The sequence below is a fragment of the Dipodomys merriami genome, unplaced genomic scaffold, assembly GCF_024711535.1.
Source record: "Dipodomys merriami isolate MVZ:Mamm:240054 unplaced genomic scaffold, mDipMer1.0.p SCAF_30, whole genome shotgun sequence".
NCBI lineage: Eukaryota > Metazoa > Chordata > Mammalia > Rodentia > Heteromyidae > Dipodomys > Dipodomys merriami.
This window is the reverse complement of record NW_027204493.1, coordinates 19,130,639-19,148,466: the sequence shown is the minus strand read 5'-3', so window position 1 is coordinate 19,148,466 and position 17,828 is coordinate 19,130,639. Positions and strand designations below refer to the sequence as shown.

The 17,828-nt window shown below is 45.6% G+C and overlaps 1 protein-coding gene across 1 annotated transcript in view; it reads right to left on the bottom strand.

Moving 5' to 3' along the window:
* Nucleotides 1–14,107, bottom strand: part of Zswim6 (zinc finger SWIM-type containing 6) — a 195,912-nt gene extending 181,805 nt beyond the window's left edge. The window contains exon 1 of the mRNA XM_070041243.1: nucleotides 13,423–14,107. Within this exon, the coding sequence (XP_069897344.1) occupies nucleotides 13,423–14,092 (670 nt within the window). The 5' untranslated portion in view covers nucleotides 14,093–14,107. The remainder of the gene's footprint in view (nucleotides 1–13,422) is intronic.
* Nucleotides 14,108–17,828: the final 3,721 nt, after the last annotated feature.

The following is a 17,828-nucleotide window of genomic DNA, read 5'->3' as shown; positions in this document are numbered from 1 at the left end:
TCAAAAAGACAAAGTAAAGAGTACAGCAATTTTATTCTATTTTCCTATTTTGGCCAATTATATTTTGCTATCTAAGGAAGAGTGTCATATCAATATGCCAACTAATATTACCCCAACATTCAACAGATCTAAGTACATTACACCATTCTTTACTGAATAAGGAAATAATAATCAATGATTCTATTGTTATTCAGGGTATTCCACGGTATACCACAAATCATCCCTAACACAAATATTATTCTTCCTTTGGTCAAGTAAGAACAGAACTAGTAAAACTTACATTCTATTTAAGTGCAGTAGATAATTAAGTAAATTTTTAGTTCACATATATATCCAAAAGATTAAAACTTGGTTTGAAAGCATAGCTATTGCATGTTCAAAATCTAGATCCACAAACTGGTATTTATATGAAACCCGACCTGCTCCCCAGGTTATTCACAATAGCATTTTCAAGTTAAATGTATTTACTAGAGTATTGGCCAAATACATAAAATACACAAATACACAAAAACAGTATTAAGACTACTTGACCACTATAGGGCAAATGCCCTTCTTTATGTCCAATAACACCTATGATTATATAAACCAATTCAGACTCCACAACTTAAATAGCAATTGCAATTGTAATGATGCCAAGACATAGTAAATAAAATCAGGGGGCTGGGAATTTGGCCTAGTGGTAAAGTGCTTGCCTAGCATTCATGAAGCCCTGGGTTCTATTCCTCAGTATCATATAAACAGAAAACGTTCTACATGGTGCTGTGGCTCAAGTGGCAGAGTGCATGGCTTGTGCAAAAGAAGCTCAGGGACAGTGCCCAGGCCCTGAGTTCAAGCCCCAGGACTAGGGAAAAAAATGTTGTATTTTGGCTGGCATTCTGATTTAGTGGTAGAGTGCCTGCCTAGCATTCATGAAGCCCTGGGTTAGATTCTTCAGTACCACGTAAACAACAGAAAAGGCTGAAGTGGCACTTTGGCTCAAGTGGTAGAGCGCTAGCTTTGAGCAAAAAATCTCAGAGGCAGTACCAACGCCCTAAGTTAAAGCCCCATGACCAACCAAAAAAAAAAAAAAAAGTGAATAAAATCAGGAAACTTTCACACCCCAGAGTAGTACATCAAATTACAGAATTGAGCTAGGTGCTAGTGACTCACTCGTGTAATCCAAGTTACTTAAGCAGCTCAGATCTGAAGCCTGAGGTTTGAAGCCAACGGAGGCAGAAAAGTTCATGAGACTATCTACTATTTAGCCAGTGAAAAGTCTGAAGTGGAGGTGTGGCTCTAGTAGCAGAAGGCCAATCCTGGGCAAGAAAGTTAAGGGAGAGCAAGTCCCAAATTGAAACCCTAATACTGGCACAGGTGCCCCCACACACACACACACCCTGAGCTGGATATATCTGATCTGCAAGGCAATTTTTAAATCTTCTCCAATCTAGAAAAAAACTCTGTATTACATGTCCCAAGTTTTTATTTATTATTTCAATTAAAAATCTATCATTCTTTGTAAAAATGCACACTGCATTTCAAAAGGTACAGATAAACAGTACACAGCACAGAATGTCTAAAACTTGGTTCCGTTTGATAAAAAAAAATTTAATTTTTTTACATTTGCCAGCAGTCCCACCAAGTGTTGGCCCTATGCCATCATGGCCTGGTGCCAGCCTGATGTAGGGCCAGGCTAAAAATAGCAGCTAGGCAGCAGCTGGAACACATAGGTCCCTCTGACCTCAGCTTTATTTCCCTAAATCAAGGGAGATTGGAGTAAGAGAGGACAACAACGAGGACTATGAGGACCTAAAACACTCTCTACAGGTTATTTCATATGTCTTCTGATCTTTTCCCTTTTTTCCTACCACGCCCTCGCACTCCCATTTCATCCATCTCAAACCCAAGAAAGACAAGAATAGAAGAAAAGTAGGAAAGAGAGAGAGAGGAAAAAAAAGAAAAGAAAAGACCTCTGAGGCAGGCTGCCTTCAAAGCTCTAGCTTAACTCTGCTATCATCACAAAGCAGCTGCTAGTCAGTTTACTCTTCAACTTTACCATTGTCTACAGAAGACATAAATCACAATCTATCTAAGACTGGACAGGCTAAGTAGGCTGAGGTTCATCAGACAAAAAAAAAAATTATACAACTGATATAATGAGGGAAAGAAGGAAAGGAGAATTCTAAGATGTCATGGAGAAATAACACTAAAAAGCACTGGGCAGGGAAGGTGGATCAGTGGTACAGCGCTTGCCTTGCATGCATGAGACCCTGGGTTTGATTCCTCAGCACCACATAAGCAAAAAGAAAAAAGCCGGAAGTGGCGCTGTGGCTCAAGTGGTAGAGCGCTAGCCTTGAGCTGAAGAGCTGAGGGACAACGCCAGCCCAGAGTTCAGGCCCCACAACCGGACCCAAAAAAAAAAAAAAAGACAACACTTAAAGTTTGCTCATATATAAAATTCAAATTACAACTTTCTAGTATTTGAACATTAGGCTTGTATTTTATAGTTGTTATACAAGTATGATCATCTCCATGTAGAAATGAATTAATAAAAAGGAGGAAAGCAGGAATGAGGTTCAGTATGACCAAACATAGTACACCCTTCAACCATGTGCTGGTCTTTACCAAGGAAAGGCAATGTCTTCAAAGATACCAGGCCCTGTCCTTTGAACCTAAATTATAAAATAGCTATAGTTCACTCATAAAAATAATAGGTGCTGTCAGCAAACAAATGAGAGTTAGGCAAATACAAAGCTCCAAATTATACTCGTGTAATTAAGAAGAATGAAAAGTTGATTCTCATATAGGAGTCTTCCTATATAATATATTCTTATGCATATTTTCTGTAACATATCTTCCAGCAGTGGAGATCTGACATCACCAATTAATAACGAAAAATTGCTCTAAGTAGCTGGGGTTCTGGCTCAAGAGACAGAGTTCTTGTCTCTAAACTAAGGTTTAATCCTTAGCACATTACTTTAGTTTGGTGTGGTGGTACAAGCCTGTAACATCAGCACTCAGATGCCTGAGGCAGAAGGATTATGAGTTGGAGCCAGCATAGGATACATAGCAAGACCTCTCTTTAAAAAAGAGAGAGATTAAATACACAATATAAGATCAGGCAGTCACTTGAATTTTATGCACATTAATTCATTAAATGAGCTTCTAATTTATCTGATCAGCTTACCGGGTCAGTAAGAGTTTAAATGTACTAAAAGATCCTACTGAGTCCTTCCAATTAACATCAGGGTTTAGCCACTGCACACGAAAAACTACATTCTTAAAATAATGCTAAATCTACTATTCACAAGAAGTGGTATGGTTAATCATAGTACTTTAAATGGCCTTAAAAATGAAGCAAGCAATTTCATAACTCTGTAACACACAGATAACTAAATCTAACCTGCAAGCTACTTTTCCCTGGAAAATTTAACTTCTCATGAAATTGATCTAAATTCATCTTCCACCAAGCTAAAATTCATTTTAAATAAATTCATAAAATTCATTTAACTTAAAGCTAGTTCCAAGATGTGGTATGCAAGAGGCCTTGGGTTCAATCCTTAGCAATGGGAAGACAAGACTATTAAACTAAAATTTTATTCAAGCAAAATTGTAAGACATATTTAAAACAAGAGCTTTGAACACAATAAATATCCTATCAGTTTGAAAGTCACTATAGAAAGAAGCAAGAGGTTTTAAGTTTAAAGACAACCTATAATAGGTACTGATGATGCATCAAAGTTATGATGCTTACAGTGTTAAGAGGCTGTATCTGGCTCTGTTATTTCAAGCCTGTATGGGGACAGGAGGAGGGTGGATGAGAAGGGAGTTATTTGCTCTCTTCTCCTGTGCTTATTTCCTTATCAGTAAAATGAGAATACCAGTGCATACCTGTGACTGCTGTAAAGAAACATAAAGAATTTAGAACTGAGCCGGGCGCTGGTGGCTCACGCCTGTAATCCTAGCTACTCAGGAGGCTGAGATCTGAGGATCGTGGTTCAAAGCCAGCCCGGGCAGGAGAGACCGTGAGACTCTTATCTCCAATAAACCACCAGAAAACCGGAAGTGGCACTGTAGCTCAAGTGGTAGAGCGCTCGCCTTGAGCTGAAGAGCTGAGGGACAGCGCTCAGGCCCAGAGTTCAAGCCCCATGACCGACCAAAAAAAAAAAAAGAATTTAGAACTGTATTTGGTTCATGGCTGTTATATAAAGGTTAGCTGTTATTACTCTTACAATTAATAAATATTTATTGTAGTAAGAATCCTACCATACTAATTTTCAGTTGACTTAGTAAGGGAGTACCCTCAAACCATGCCAAAAGTCGTTACATATTAAAAAGGTGACACTGAAGTTTGGGACCACATCAATTACATCAAATACATGAAGTATATGAGTGTGCCCTTAAGGGCTATGTTACTACTAGTCACTGGTGATAACAGGAGTTTGCCTACTGACAACAGTGGCATACTTACAAAAACCTATCAAATATGAACACTAAACACACTAAATAAAAACCAAACATGGGCTCAGTGGTAGAGCGCTTGCCTTGCACGCCTGAGGCCCTGAGTTCGATTCCTCAGCACCACATAAGCAAAAAGAAAAAAGCCAGAAGTGGCGCTGTGGCTCAAGTGGTAGAGTGCTAGCCTTGAGCTGAAAAGCTGAGGGACAGCTCCCAGGCCCAGAGTTCAGGCCCCACGACTGGACCCAAAAAAACAAAACACAAAACAAAAACAAAACACAAAACATCTTCCTGGCATTATTTCTGTTACACAGAAGCATTTAAACTTTCAGTTTATTTTTTATTATATATGTAATCTGTGTATACTCATAGAGCTATAATATAGTTTTACAATCAACAGTCATAACTAACTTTTCATGAACTTTTAATCTCATAACATTACATTTCCAAACATCTCAAATACTTAACAACAGCACCTACTTTGCATTCTAGAACAATTGCTGAACTGAAACCAATAAGATTTAGTCTGAAACTAAAGTGCTACCTTGAAAATACTTTGATAGCATTCACTAAAATTGCCAACAGGCTTGTCAATTTACATTCAAGAATATGCTTGCTCTGATTTCTGAGCAAATAATCTCAGTAAACCAAAGCAAAGTCCATGTTGTGAAAAAATACATTCAATGTTCAGCTTTCCAATTTGCTGTCCCACTCTATAGACAAGTTATCCACCATGTCAGGCCCTCAATTTTATCATCAAGAAAATAGAAAAGGCCGGAATCAATGTTATCTTCATATCTAAAACCTCAATTCCTCTTTATATAATACAGAACAGCATAATTCTGTTTTATTAATAAAATCAACTTCTCGTATGGACTTCTGCTCACAGAAGTCACTGAAATATGACTGAGATGACAATACTCAAAGTATAACTGGTTTTATCAGTCTCTTTTGTTGCTTTTGAATACCATAAATGTTTATAGCAGCTGACACAAAACTAGTTATCACTCAAGAATTCCAGATGTAGTTACCCAGGTGTACTGGTATTTGATCACAATCCCCATGCTTAGGAAAACAAGATGGAAGGAGCAAAAGTTGGAGACTAAACAGGATTATTCATCAAGATTTTGCTTTCAAACCAAAACGTCCATACAATGTTTTGTACTGTAATCCCAGTCATGTAGAAGACAAAGAGGGTCTGAGCAAAAAGTTAGTGAGGACCCCACACCCATCTCAATCAACAATTCAGGCATGCTGGCATACACCTGTGAGCCCAGCTACAACTAGAAAGCTCTCAGTCAATACTAATTATGGGAAACACTCAAGACCGTGTTTGGAAAAATAAAGCAAAAAGGGCTGAAGGATGTGGCCCAAGTGCTGGAGTACAACCAAAACAATAAAATACACACATAAAATATTGAGCATACCCCTAGCAAGTTTCCTTACTATGAACTGGAAGTCAATGTTTCAATCAAGTGGAAGGTTAAAAATGAGAAGTAGATTTTGAACTGCATTTTTGCCAAGATTTCTTTTAGCTCTTCTTTTCTAGATGAGGAAAAAAAGGAAGCATGCAATTTTTAAAGAACTGAAAACTATGCACAAAGCATAGTCTTAGCAGCACACGGGATTAAAGACTAAAAAGATACCAGATTTTTTAAACAAATGGGACCAACACACTTTATTTTTAAGAATCTGGCTAAAATTAGCAAGAATAGCTTTTGATTAAAACAAAAAATGTAACATTTTTCTCCAAATTACCATTTGATATTGATTGCTCAGGAGATGTAAAGGAGGAAATTGATCGTGTTTTCAAATTCAGAGTAATCCCCAAACATTTACATGTCAAAAGTTAATAAGCCAAGGAAAGTAAATTAGTCTTTTTATTGTGAGAAATAGCCATTTTTAAATTATACCACAGTAATTTGAAAAGTGACTAGAAATGGTTTTGCAGGTTTGATGTACATTATTAGCCTTTTAAAAAAAGTGTTTGCTCATAAATCTGCTATTTCTAAAATAATCATATGTAGCAGTAAATCTGTTTTCTTTTGTAGCTATATGTGCTCTTAAATACAACAGTTTAATCAGTAATAGTTCGAATTTAATAATTGCTTCTATGAAATTTTCTAACACTAAATAAGCCTAAGTATGCTTCTTAAAGGTATCAAATTCAATTTACTCCACTGGAGGAAAGGTACACAGAAATATAAAAGATACATTTAGAAATAGTACATCAAGCTGGGCACTGATGATGTGACTATAATCCTAGCTACTTGGGAGGCTGAGACCCAAAGATGGAGGTTTGAGACCAGACCAGCACAAAAGTTTGCTAGACTACATCTCTGAAATACCAAAAAGCTGGGGTGGATCTAGAGCTTAAGTGGTAGAGCCATCAGCCAACCAAGCATGAGGCCCTGAGTTCAAACCTCAGTACCTCCAGAAAAAGGAACAGTACAGATATAATTTTAAAAAAATTTAAGGGGCAGCTTTCTTAAAAGAAAACATGTTCTTTTCTTCCTGTCATCCTGTTCAAGGACATATTAATAGCTGAAATCTCACATTCTTAAACACTTAATGTGTGACGAGAATATAAATTCCGACCTGTAACTTTCCTATATGAAACATTTTAGAGTTAGCATTGAGATAGTAATTGATTACTTATTATGAAAAGCAGCCCAGGATAAACATCTTAAAAATCAATAAGGACATACTTAAGAAAATTAGGACTCTAATGGTTTGATTAATTGCAATAATGCTTCTTTTAAATGACATGTTTCACATACATCCCAATGTTTCTAGAAGGGAAAAGACATCAGTCTCACATGCATAAAAAGAGTGAAATTCAATACAAAAAGGAAAAATAACAGGGATGGCCTTTTTCAGTCCAAAGGTATACTCTTAACCCAACTGAACAGCAAGAAATTACAAGACTGGGGTTGAAGAACATGCGTAGTTCAGTGGTAGAGCACTTGCCTAGCACACATGAATTCCTGGGTTCAATCCTCATCACCACAAAAATTAACTAATTCATTAAATTAGAAGACCAAGTAGAGATACTGCTTAACACAAACCTGAAATTCTATTTCCTATTTATTGTTAAAGTCTTTGGTCTGCAAAAAACACTGTCTACTGAACAGTTTAGATTTCCTCACTAGACCAATACCAACCATCAAAGAATAGGGTATTATGGCTAATGCCACAGATTCTTCACCTAAAACTGAACATTTAACAACCTGTACAACAATGATGTATCTAGTACTGATTACCTTCAGAAATCAACTGTAAACAAACATCTGGACTCAGAAAAAAGAAATAAAAATACTTATTTGAATGGTTTCAAAATTGCTAGAACTGGGAACATAACTAAGTGTTTGAGCACTTGCCTGGCATGTGTGAGGTCCTGTGTTACACACACACACACACACACACACACACACACACACACACACACACACACACACACACACACACACACACACACACACACACACACCGGCATGGCAGAAAAAGGAACCTATACAAGATTATTCTGTATTTTAACCTTGAAAATGTATTCAATAAAATGTAATGCTGCCAACTTAAAAATAACCCAATTCTAAAGGTGCATTCAGAATTACACTTTTTTGTTGCTTTGCTTTTGCTTTTGTTTTGGGGCTTGAACTCAGAGGCCGGGCACTGCCCTGAGCTTCTTTTGCTCATTAATGTTCTGCCACTTTGAGCCACAATTCCATTTCCAGCTTTTTGGGTGGTTAATTTGAATCTGAGTTTCAGACTTTCCTTCCCTAGCTGGCTTATAATGATCATCAAATCTCAACCTCCTAAGTAGCTAGGATTACAGGCATGAGCCACCAGCACCCAGCTAGAATTACTTTTATATAGTCAACTCTGATCTGTAATGAAAATCAAAATATTCAAAGCTCAGTAAATTATAGCTGATTATAATTTTTATTCATCTTCATTCTAATAATGATTCCCTTTTACTGCCTTGCCTCCTTAAAAAAATACCATTTTTTAAGTTCTGAAAAGACTATAACAATGTGAATGTATGGACCAAAGTCTTGATAGACTTCTGGCCATTACCTCCCTCAAAACTAAAAAAACACAATTAACTTTTTTTAAACTTATTTCCTGGGGTTGGGGATTTAGCTCAGCAGAAGAGCACTTACTTGCCTTGTAACTGCAAGGCCTGAGTTTGGTCCTCAGGTCTGGGGGAAAATGGGGAAAATGTATCTCCTTCCTTCTTATACAAAAGACTATAGTTTTGTTTAGACATGTCTTGTTTCTAAAATGATTATTTTCATCAAAATAAGGAAACTGTGTTTCAAAACTAAAAAGTATTCTAGGTCTTTACAAAGAATTTATATTTATGTGTATGCTCGCACTCACCTCAAAACACAAATAAGAACCAAGGACAATTTTAAGTTCCTTACTACAAAAACTCTATGTGGTAAGATAGGCCTAAGTTAACCTCCATGCACCCCACCCCCAAAACCTCACCTAAGCACTCTTCTCCAAAGACATCACTCTTCTCCAAAGACACCACTCTTCAATGCTTGCTTAGCCTTCAGATGCTTACACATGTCTTTTTGTTTTAAACACACTGTATTCTACACAAAGGTATTTTTATTTGCTTTTAAATAGATAGCCTTCCTTGTTAGAATATATAAATCTACTTGTTTTTTTTTAATAACAGCATAGGATTCTACTGAGTGTATCTTAACCAGTTCCCTTCTGATAAACCTTAAAGCTATTCAAGTATCTCAGTACTAAATTGAGCACTGCTATACAGAATATCAGTATTTATAAGACAAATTCCTAGAAATAACACAAAAAGACTTACAAAGCAGTAATGTAGGCAGTGTCCTCTTCTACTTCGTTAACCATTTTTACTACTTAGTTATCTTCTTGCCAAGGTGGTAGATGACCACAGCATCTCATTAGTACCTGTCTCACATTTCTTTCGTAAGAAGGAAGATAAGTATGTTTCTTAACCTTTCACATTCCTTTGTTTTTCCTACTGGGTTAACGGTCTTTTTGTTTTTTAAGAGAACTGGCAACCGGGCTACACTCCAGGTCTTTTTGTCCTAATCAAATTTTAGATAGGTTATTACACTTTTGCTCGGGGCAGTTCACAGACCATGAACCTCCTACCTACCTCTGTCCCACATACCTAGATTACAGGTGTACACTACCATGTTGGTTTGTTAATAAAGATACGATCATGATAACTTTTTGCCTATGTCAGTCTTAAACTGTAATCCTCCTATCTGTGCTTCCCAAGTAGCTCGAATTACAGGCATTAGTCAGAGTGTACTACAGTTACTGCTGCGTTTTAATAAATTTAAAAATTGGGTTTTGTTGTTGTTGTTTGGTTTGAGGGTTATTTTTCTTGCTAGATTTTGGTCAAACATGCTATAAAGATTTGTCCTGATTAGCTGGCTTCAGTATTTGGTTTACGGTGTTGACAACCTGAAGAAATTTTGTTTTTATCCAATATGTATCTGTCTTCTCCTCCACAGAAGGCACACACTTAGGTGGAAATTTGCTTATACTGCAATTTCTAAACTATTAAACAATGTAGATAATACATATACCAGCATCACTGGAGGTGGTTCTCTTTTGATATTATTTTTAAAGCTACATTTCTATAAAACTTTCTATAGTCCACTAATAAGCAGTTCTGCATCAATCAAAAATTGTTTATAACTATTATATAAAGGGTTTATGCTGACTGCTGGTGGCTCATACATGTAATCCTAGCCACTGGTAAGATTCAGATCTAAGGTTTGTTGTTAGAAGCCAGCCCAGGAAAGAAAGTCCGTGAGACTCAGATCCCAAAAAGCCAGAACTGGAGCTGTGGCTCAAAGTCATAGAACACTAACTTGAGTACAAAAGCTCAGGGACAGCACTCAGACCTTTGAGTTCAAGCCCAGGAGCATATCACACACTCACTCACACACTCTCTCTCTCCGTGTCTCTCTCTCCGTGTCTCTCTCTCCGTGTCTCTCTCTCCGTCTCTCTCTCTCTCTCTCTCTCTCTCTCTCTCTCACACACACACACACACACACACACACACACGCACACACACACACACACACAAAGGTTTATTACTTTTAAATGCAAGCAGGTTGACTCTCCTCTCTTTAATCCTTAGATAATCTTCGACAGCATAAATGTAAAATAAAGCATGTTTTCCTTGTTATACGTATATTTTGGTCATCTCTATGGGAGTCAATTCTTTCTATATTATCAAATTTGTAACTTCTCAATAACAGAAATCTGTTTCTGGTGCTATCAACAAAGTATATTGTTCTTTTTCATCTCCAGTTCTGAAACTAACAAAAAAGAATCCTACCTTAAATCACAAATATAAAACATTTCTTGTAAATTACTGTATGATTCAAACCACTTATGGCTAAATTAGTTGCTTAATCTAGTCACTCTCTCTCTCCATTACTCTATCCAGGGGGGAAAAAACCTGGTCATAAGTTTTCTTTCTCACAGTGCCAGCTGCCAGGCATTTAACAGCCTTCCATCTCTAAGCTGACTGGCATAAAAAACACAACTTGGAAGTTAAGGATATTGGCAGAATTTAAAGGAGAAAAAAGAATATTTTCCACAATTTGTACAGCACTTGTTTAAGCACGTATGTAAGTGTTTCCGAAGTGGTGGTCAATTCTTCAAACTACACTAATAACATCATACTCCACATCAACTACTGACAAACTACGTTCAGTGGCCTCTGTCCCCTTCAGGGACCAAAGAAAAAGTTACTATTTTCTTTTACAAGTACTCATCCAGGCCTCTTCCACTGATGAAAGCAGGCAAAGCCCACGCTGTGTGTCTGTCTCCTAGAGAAGATTGCATCTTTTATTTATCGCCCTTTGGCTTTATTTTCACAGTGAATTCCTGGCTTAAATGCAATCAGCCAAGAAACCCTCCCTATGTGCTCTCCTGTCATTCCTCATTGCTTGCAAGCAGAGTCAAGCACAGAGGGGAGAAAGAAAAGAGAAAGGGGGGGGGGCCCTCAACATTGCCAGCCAAGCCATAAAAATAGTTTTTTATACGGAGAAACCATAGATATGTTTCAAACTGGCAAGGGGGTGGGGGGACAGAAAAGATACTGCTTGAAAGACTGTTAATCAGACGTTTAAAGGGGGAAGGAAGGGGGGGGTGGATAGCTTCAGAAGCTTGCCCCTTTCTAGACAGAAGGAAAGGGTGCTGAGCACAGAAAAGGCAACACTGAGAGCTGCCTTTGGAAATAAATGACCATGCAGAAAATCACGTTTGCAGATTGCATTAGAATTCAAATTAACCAGACAGGATTAAAACAAATCTTAATTCTCTCTTGGGGCCACTATCCAGACCCCCTTCCCACTCCCAAATAGAAAGATAAAAGAAAGTGGCTAACAGAAGGAGGAAAGACTAAGTTAAAAATCAAAGAGATTGAGATGCTTCCAAATCTATCCCCATTCATTTGGAACGGTATTCACCTCTGCAATTTCAACTAGATTTAACATGGGAGGGGATTAGAAAATATGCTATTTTGCAATCAGAAAAGAAAATACGGGAAAAAGAGTTGTACTATAACACTGCTCACTGCAGTCCAGCTCAAATATTTCCATCGCTAACGGCTGGTAAAGATATCTGGTCAGCGAGGAGAAGCAAAAACATTTTAGGGATGGGAGGGGCTGGGGCCGTTTTTAAACTGGGTTTTTGAGAAAACTCTTAAGATCTGTCAGAGAAAGGAGAACTGTGCAGCTTTAAATCACAAGTCCTTCTCTCGCCTTTGTCAAATATCTTCTACTTTACAAGCCCTGAAAAGAAATAGACTCTTTTGTTTGGTTTCCCTTTTTCGGAGGGTGACAGAAAATTGAAAGGGGCACAAATAAACCTGGAAAAGAAGAACAAAGTGCCGGGTCGCGCCGGGCAGCGGCGCCCAGCCCCGAGTCTGCGCGCCCGCAGCCTGGCCGCGAGCTGCCCGTCCGTCCGTAGGTGCAACTCGGGTTCGCCCAGCGCCCCGAGACCTGACCCGGGCACAGACCCAGGTCGGGCGGCGGGGGGAGGGGGGCCGCGTCTGGAGCCAGCTCGTCGAAAGGGGGAAACGCCAAGTGGCTCCCTCTCGCCTGGCGCCCTCTCATTCAGGGGCTTCCTGGGGCGAGAGGTCCCTCAGCTCGCTCCCGCCCGCCTCCGCCTCGCTCCGGTGGTGCGAGAGGCACCGGAGGAGGGGGCGGGGGGGGGGTGACAGGACAGACGCCGGGCAGCCGGCGGGGATCGCCGGACCAGATTCCGCAGAGACCCCCCCCCCGTCCCCGCCCGTCGGAGCCCACAGAGAAGCGGCCGCTGAGCCGGTGTTAAACGCCCCCCTCCCAGCCTCAAATAGCGGGGGGGGGGGGGAAGAAGAGAGGTAGAAGGAGAGCAGAAAAGAGAAAGGGAGAGGAAGAAAGAGGCCGGGCGACAGGCACGGGAAGAGGAGGGAGCGAGCCGAGCGGCCCGGCCCGACTCGCCCCGGCCGGCATTGTCTGCGCGGCCCGCGCCCCCTCCCCCGCCCCGCACAGCCCCACCACACACCCCAGTCGGAGCCCCGCCGTCCGCCCGCTCCTTTGTCCACATCCGCCCCCCCGGCACCGGCGAGCAGCTCTCCAGGACGTGCGTGCGGAGGGAGCGGGCGCCGGGGAGCGGGTCGGGGACGCCGGCACCCACCCGCGGACCCTGCCGAGGGGCGCGTCCTGCTGATTCATTTCCCACTCGCGCCGGCCCGTCCGGGGAGCCAGGGGGCGGGGACCGCTGTGAGGAAATGGGCGCAGCGCTCCGAGAACCGTCCGGGCCGCAGAGGGCACCGGGCGGGCGGGGGTGGGGGGAGTGCGGACACGAGCCGGCCGGGCGGAGCAGGGGACTGACCCTGAAGAAGAACGGGCTGCCCTTCCCCCCCCCTCCCCGACTGACCGACAGACGGACAGACGGCCCGAGGTCGCCCCCGTGACTCACCGACTTGCAGGACGTTGTCGACGCAGCCGCTCTCCAGCAGCGCGATGCCCCGGCGGAAGGGCAGCCGCGTCTCGTCGCCGCTGTCCGCCGCCCCGGGGGCCCCCACAGACGGGGCCCCGGCCCCCGCGGCGGCGGCGGCGGCGGCGGCGGCAGCGGCGGCGGCGGCGGCCGAGGTGGCGGCCGGTGAGGACGAGGAGCCGCCGCCGCCGCCCGCGCCGCCCGCGCCGCCGCCCGCGCCACCGGGGCCGCCGCTGTCGTCGCCGGGGCCGCCCGCGGCGCCGCTGCCGGTGTTGAAGGACGAGTACATGCATATCTCCCGCTCGCTGCGGGGAAAGGACCAGTAGACGATGCGGCGCTGCACCGGCTCCGGGATGCGCTCGAAGCGCTCTTCCACGCGCTGGAATGGCCACTTCTCGGCCACCCGGCGCGCCGCGATGTCCAGTAGCGACTCCGGGCTCTGGGTCTTGCCCGGCGGCAGCAGCCCCAGTGCCGCGCCGCCCCCGCACGCCACCGCCGCCGTGCCGCATGCCCGTGGGCCGGGCCGACAGGCAGAGCTGTAGCCGCCACCCGCTCCGCCGCCGCCGCTGCTGCCCCCGCCGCCGCCGCTGCCGCCGCCCGGCCGGCAGCACAGCCGTTTCGCGGGAGGAGGCTGCTGTCCGCGCTCCGCCATGACCGCGCCGCTTCTAACCCGACAGCGGAAGTGCCGGGACCCTATAAACGGCACAAGGAAGCGCGACACGCACACGCCGTGGCGACGCCACGCTGCCATCTAGGGCCCGCCGCTCCTTGTACGGGCACAGAAGGTGTGGCCTCTGTCGTGACGACGAAGCCGAGGCGGGGCTCCGATAGGGAGAACCTAGGGCCGGGGGCGGGGCCTATGCAAATCGCCGGGCTGAAACATAAATAGAGCGCTTCGCGGACACGGGGGTGGAAGGGGCCGCGGGGTTGGGTGCCGGGTGGGCTGTGAGAATGTCTGGCTGCCGTGACGCGAGGGACGGGGGCGGGGCCCGGGCGGGGTTCCCGCGGGAGGGGCGAGCCGCCCGGGCTGGCCTGAGGTAGTTGAGTCTCTGTGCCCCCTGCCTTCTCCACTCACCCCCTGGCTTCCTTGCCTCCCTTTGATGTCCGACAAGTGAGGACGCGCCTCGTGGGTAGCGGCGGGGAAGGCAGGGGATCCGGGGGCGGGGTGGGGGGGGGGAGGGCGCAGGGAGGAGGGAGGCGGGGCCGGGGCCCGACGCCCCGCCCCCCCCCCGCCCGCCTGCCCGCCGGGGGAAAAGCCTCTGGGCGGAGGAGGCGCTTTCAAAACAAAGAAATGCGGCACGGAGCCCAGGGGACGCGGGTGGAGAGGAAGACGGAGGAGGCGCGGCCGCGGCCGCCCGGCTGTCCGCTCTCCTTCCAGCCAGTGCGGGGGAACTTCCCCCACCCTCGGCCGAGGGTGCGGCGCCGGGAGAGGGGAGGAGGGTTGCCCTGGGCGGCTGTTTTCCACTTGACTTTTGCCAACCCGGGTGGGCAAGAGGGGAAGCGTGCGTCCCGCTGCCCGCCCCCCTCCCCGTCGCTGCCGCAACACCCCGGGCCTCAACCCCGCGCGACCCGGCTCTGTCCCGTCGGCCAGGCTGGAAGCCGAAAAGGCACGGGTGCCCGAAAAGACGTGCCCAAAGCGCTCGGAACCTGTCCCACAGCCCCGCCACGCGCGTCCCGAGCCGGCGGCGGCCGCCCCGCCCTCGCGCTCCCTCTGCGCCTCGGGCCAGGAAGCCGACCCGCCCGGGAGGAGCCCGGGGAATTTGAGCCGCCCTGGGCCGCGCAGCCGCGACCCCGTCCGCACCACCTGAGTTCGGCCGCTCGCGCGGGAGAGCGGGCTCCCCATCCCCATGCTCCCCGCCCCCCGGCCGTGGGATTAGCAAACACACCTTTGTGACTACACACGCCGCGGGGCGGCCGCGAGCCCCAGGGGCGCGCGCGAACACGGCCAAGCGGGCTGCGGGCGGTCCGCGGCGGACGCCGGCCACGAGCGCGCTCCGTGCGCACTTGGATCCGCAGTCCGGATCCGACCCGCAGCCCCGGCGCTCGAATGCGCGCCGTGTTTCCCCGCCGTCCCGCCGGCGCCGGAACGGCTCCTCATCCCGGAGCTGGGGCAGCCGGGAGAGCGTCGATCCACCCGTGCCAGGGCGCCGGAGGAGGCGGAGAAGCCTATCCGGGTTTGAACGGGGAACCCTGCGGACATTGTTCTTCGCACTCCACGGGGCTCGGCCAGACGTACTCCAAGCCGCAGACTTAATTACCACGTTGCTTAGACACCTTTGCTCCAGATCGCCCCCGTCTTCTGTTTTTACGGTAAACAGAGTTAGAGATAGCGTCCTATTGTTGGAGATAAGACCTATCTCCCTTGACACTTTCGCGTCTTCCGAGGCTGCTGGCTACTCCCCGACCTCCTGCCTCCTCGCCCGGATTGAAAGCCATAGAAAACGCTCACCCAGGGCCGCGGAGACACGCAGCCCCGCGCGAGCTCCCGGGGGCCCCCGGCTGCAGGGCCCTGAGGACGGGACGCTGGCAGACTTTCCAAGGCAGCTTGTGAGGAACATGCTGGTGACGTTCTGTTTTTGCATCTCTGCCCTGTCCTTTTCTAGGCACCTCCTCGATGCCTAGGCAAAGGCCTGGACAGAAAAACTGGAAGATCTTTGTAGGCAAACGGAAGACGGTGGAAGTCTCTCTCCATCCGTTGTTTCATTTCGAGATCTCTTAAACATACAAACAGCAGTTTAAAATAGTTTAAAGCACGTCTGATCGGAGTAGAAAAGTAGAAAAAAAGCAAAACGCAACTGGAGCTCTAGTCTGTCGTGACAGGACTTGAGCTTGTGGTAATGTATTGACCACGGAGCATTTTTACACGTGTACACACAGAATAATTGAGCTGGAAAGTTGAAGATGACAAAACTGGTGCCTTCAGACAGGATAAGTGACTCATGCAGTGTCATGTGGGGTGTTTGTTAGTGGAAGGGATTAATTCACGCAGAACAGAAAAATAGACACCTTAAGATGTGCCTAACCTTTAAAGAGTCCAGATGGTTGACTTGTTTTGATGTCTCTTCCTTAGTTGTCTCCGACCTGATGGACTCTAGAACCCACAGCTTTAGGACTGAGTACACTCGGCCCTGGAGGAATCTAATTTCATAATTTAAAGCTATACCCAGTGCCACTAGCTCAGTCTGACCCGATTTGCCCTCTCTGCAGTCTCTGATAACTGTCAACATTCTTTCTTTCTTGACCTGTTCACTCATCCCTGAGTTTCCTTGCCATCCATGCCATCCCTCCAATGTCTCAGACTTGTCTTCCTCTAATGATTTTTGGGTTTATCTTCCTCTCAACTAATATGTCCACTAGGTTTCTCTTCATGCTTTGTAATTGTACAAAGGGGTTTCAATTCAGCATGTCAGTTTGTGTGCACAATACATCTTCATCAGTGTCACCTCTTTCAACATTTTTCCTCATCTTTCCCAACCCTCCCCTTCCCCCTCTTCTCCATTTTTGATGATTCACCCTTTGGAGAGTTGCCACCTTTCACCTCAAAACCACGTTCCAAAGACTTGTCTCCCTTCTGCTCATCATCACTTTTCCATCACCAACAGGATGCCCATAGTCATCTCAAACCCCAGGTACGGTTTCTCCCCCAGAGTTCAGATTCTCTTTTCTCTGAAGTTGTATTGCCTTTGCTGCCTGTTTTAGGTCCCCAACCGGTAGTTCTCTTTGACTGCCTCTTGCCTGCAACTCCTACAGTTCTACTTGGCCCTTCTTGTTGTTCATAGTCAATTATTCCACCTCTTCCCTCTGCAGTAGCCGCCTCACTGGCATGTCAATACCGCGTTTCCTCCTCCAAATCCTCCTCCACCCAGCTGTTGTGCTTCCTAAAGTGCATTTCCCATGGTGCCACCCCCCTGCTCAAGTCCCTTTAAATGATTCTCTACTGCCTACTGGGAAATGTCCAAAGTCAGATCCAATTTTGACCAAACCCAACTTTCTAGCCTTGTCACGCATTAAAAACCCCAAAACCCAAAAGAACCTACCCTAGCTCCCCAACAGGAATTTTATGATGTCTCAATAGGACTTGTCCATTCCACACATTTGCTCAAGAAATTCCTGGGCCCTGCGATCTCTCCCTTTTAAACTTGTCAAATTCCTATCCTTCCTTAAAGGATTTAATCAAATACCACATCCTCTGGAAAAAAACCCACCAGGGTATGTGAATCCCTCTCTCCTTGGACCCTTTAACACTTTGAATCTAGTGACATATCATTCTGCCTAGCATTACTGTTGTTGTGATTATACTTGCCTCCTCCTCCTCTTCCTTCTCTTTTTTCTTCTCCACCTCCCCCATCTTCTTCCCTTCCTCCAAGCCCCCTCCACTAGAAATTCTC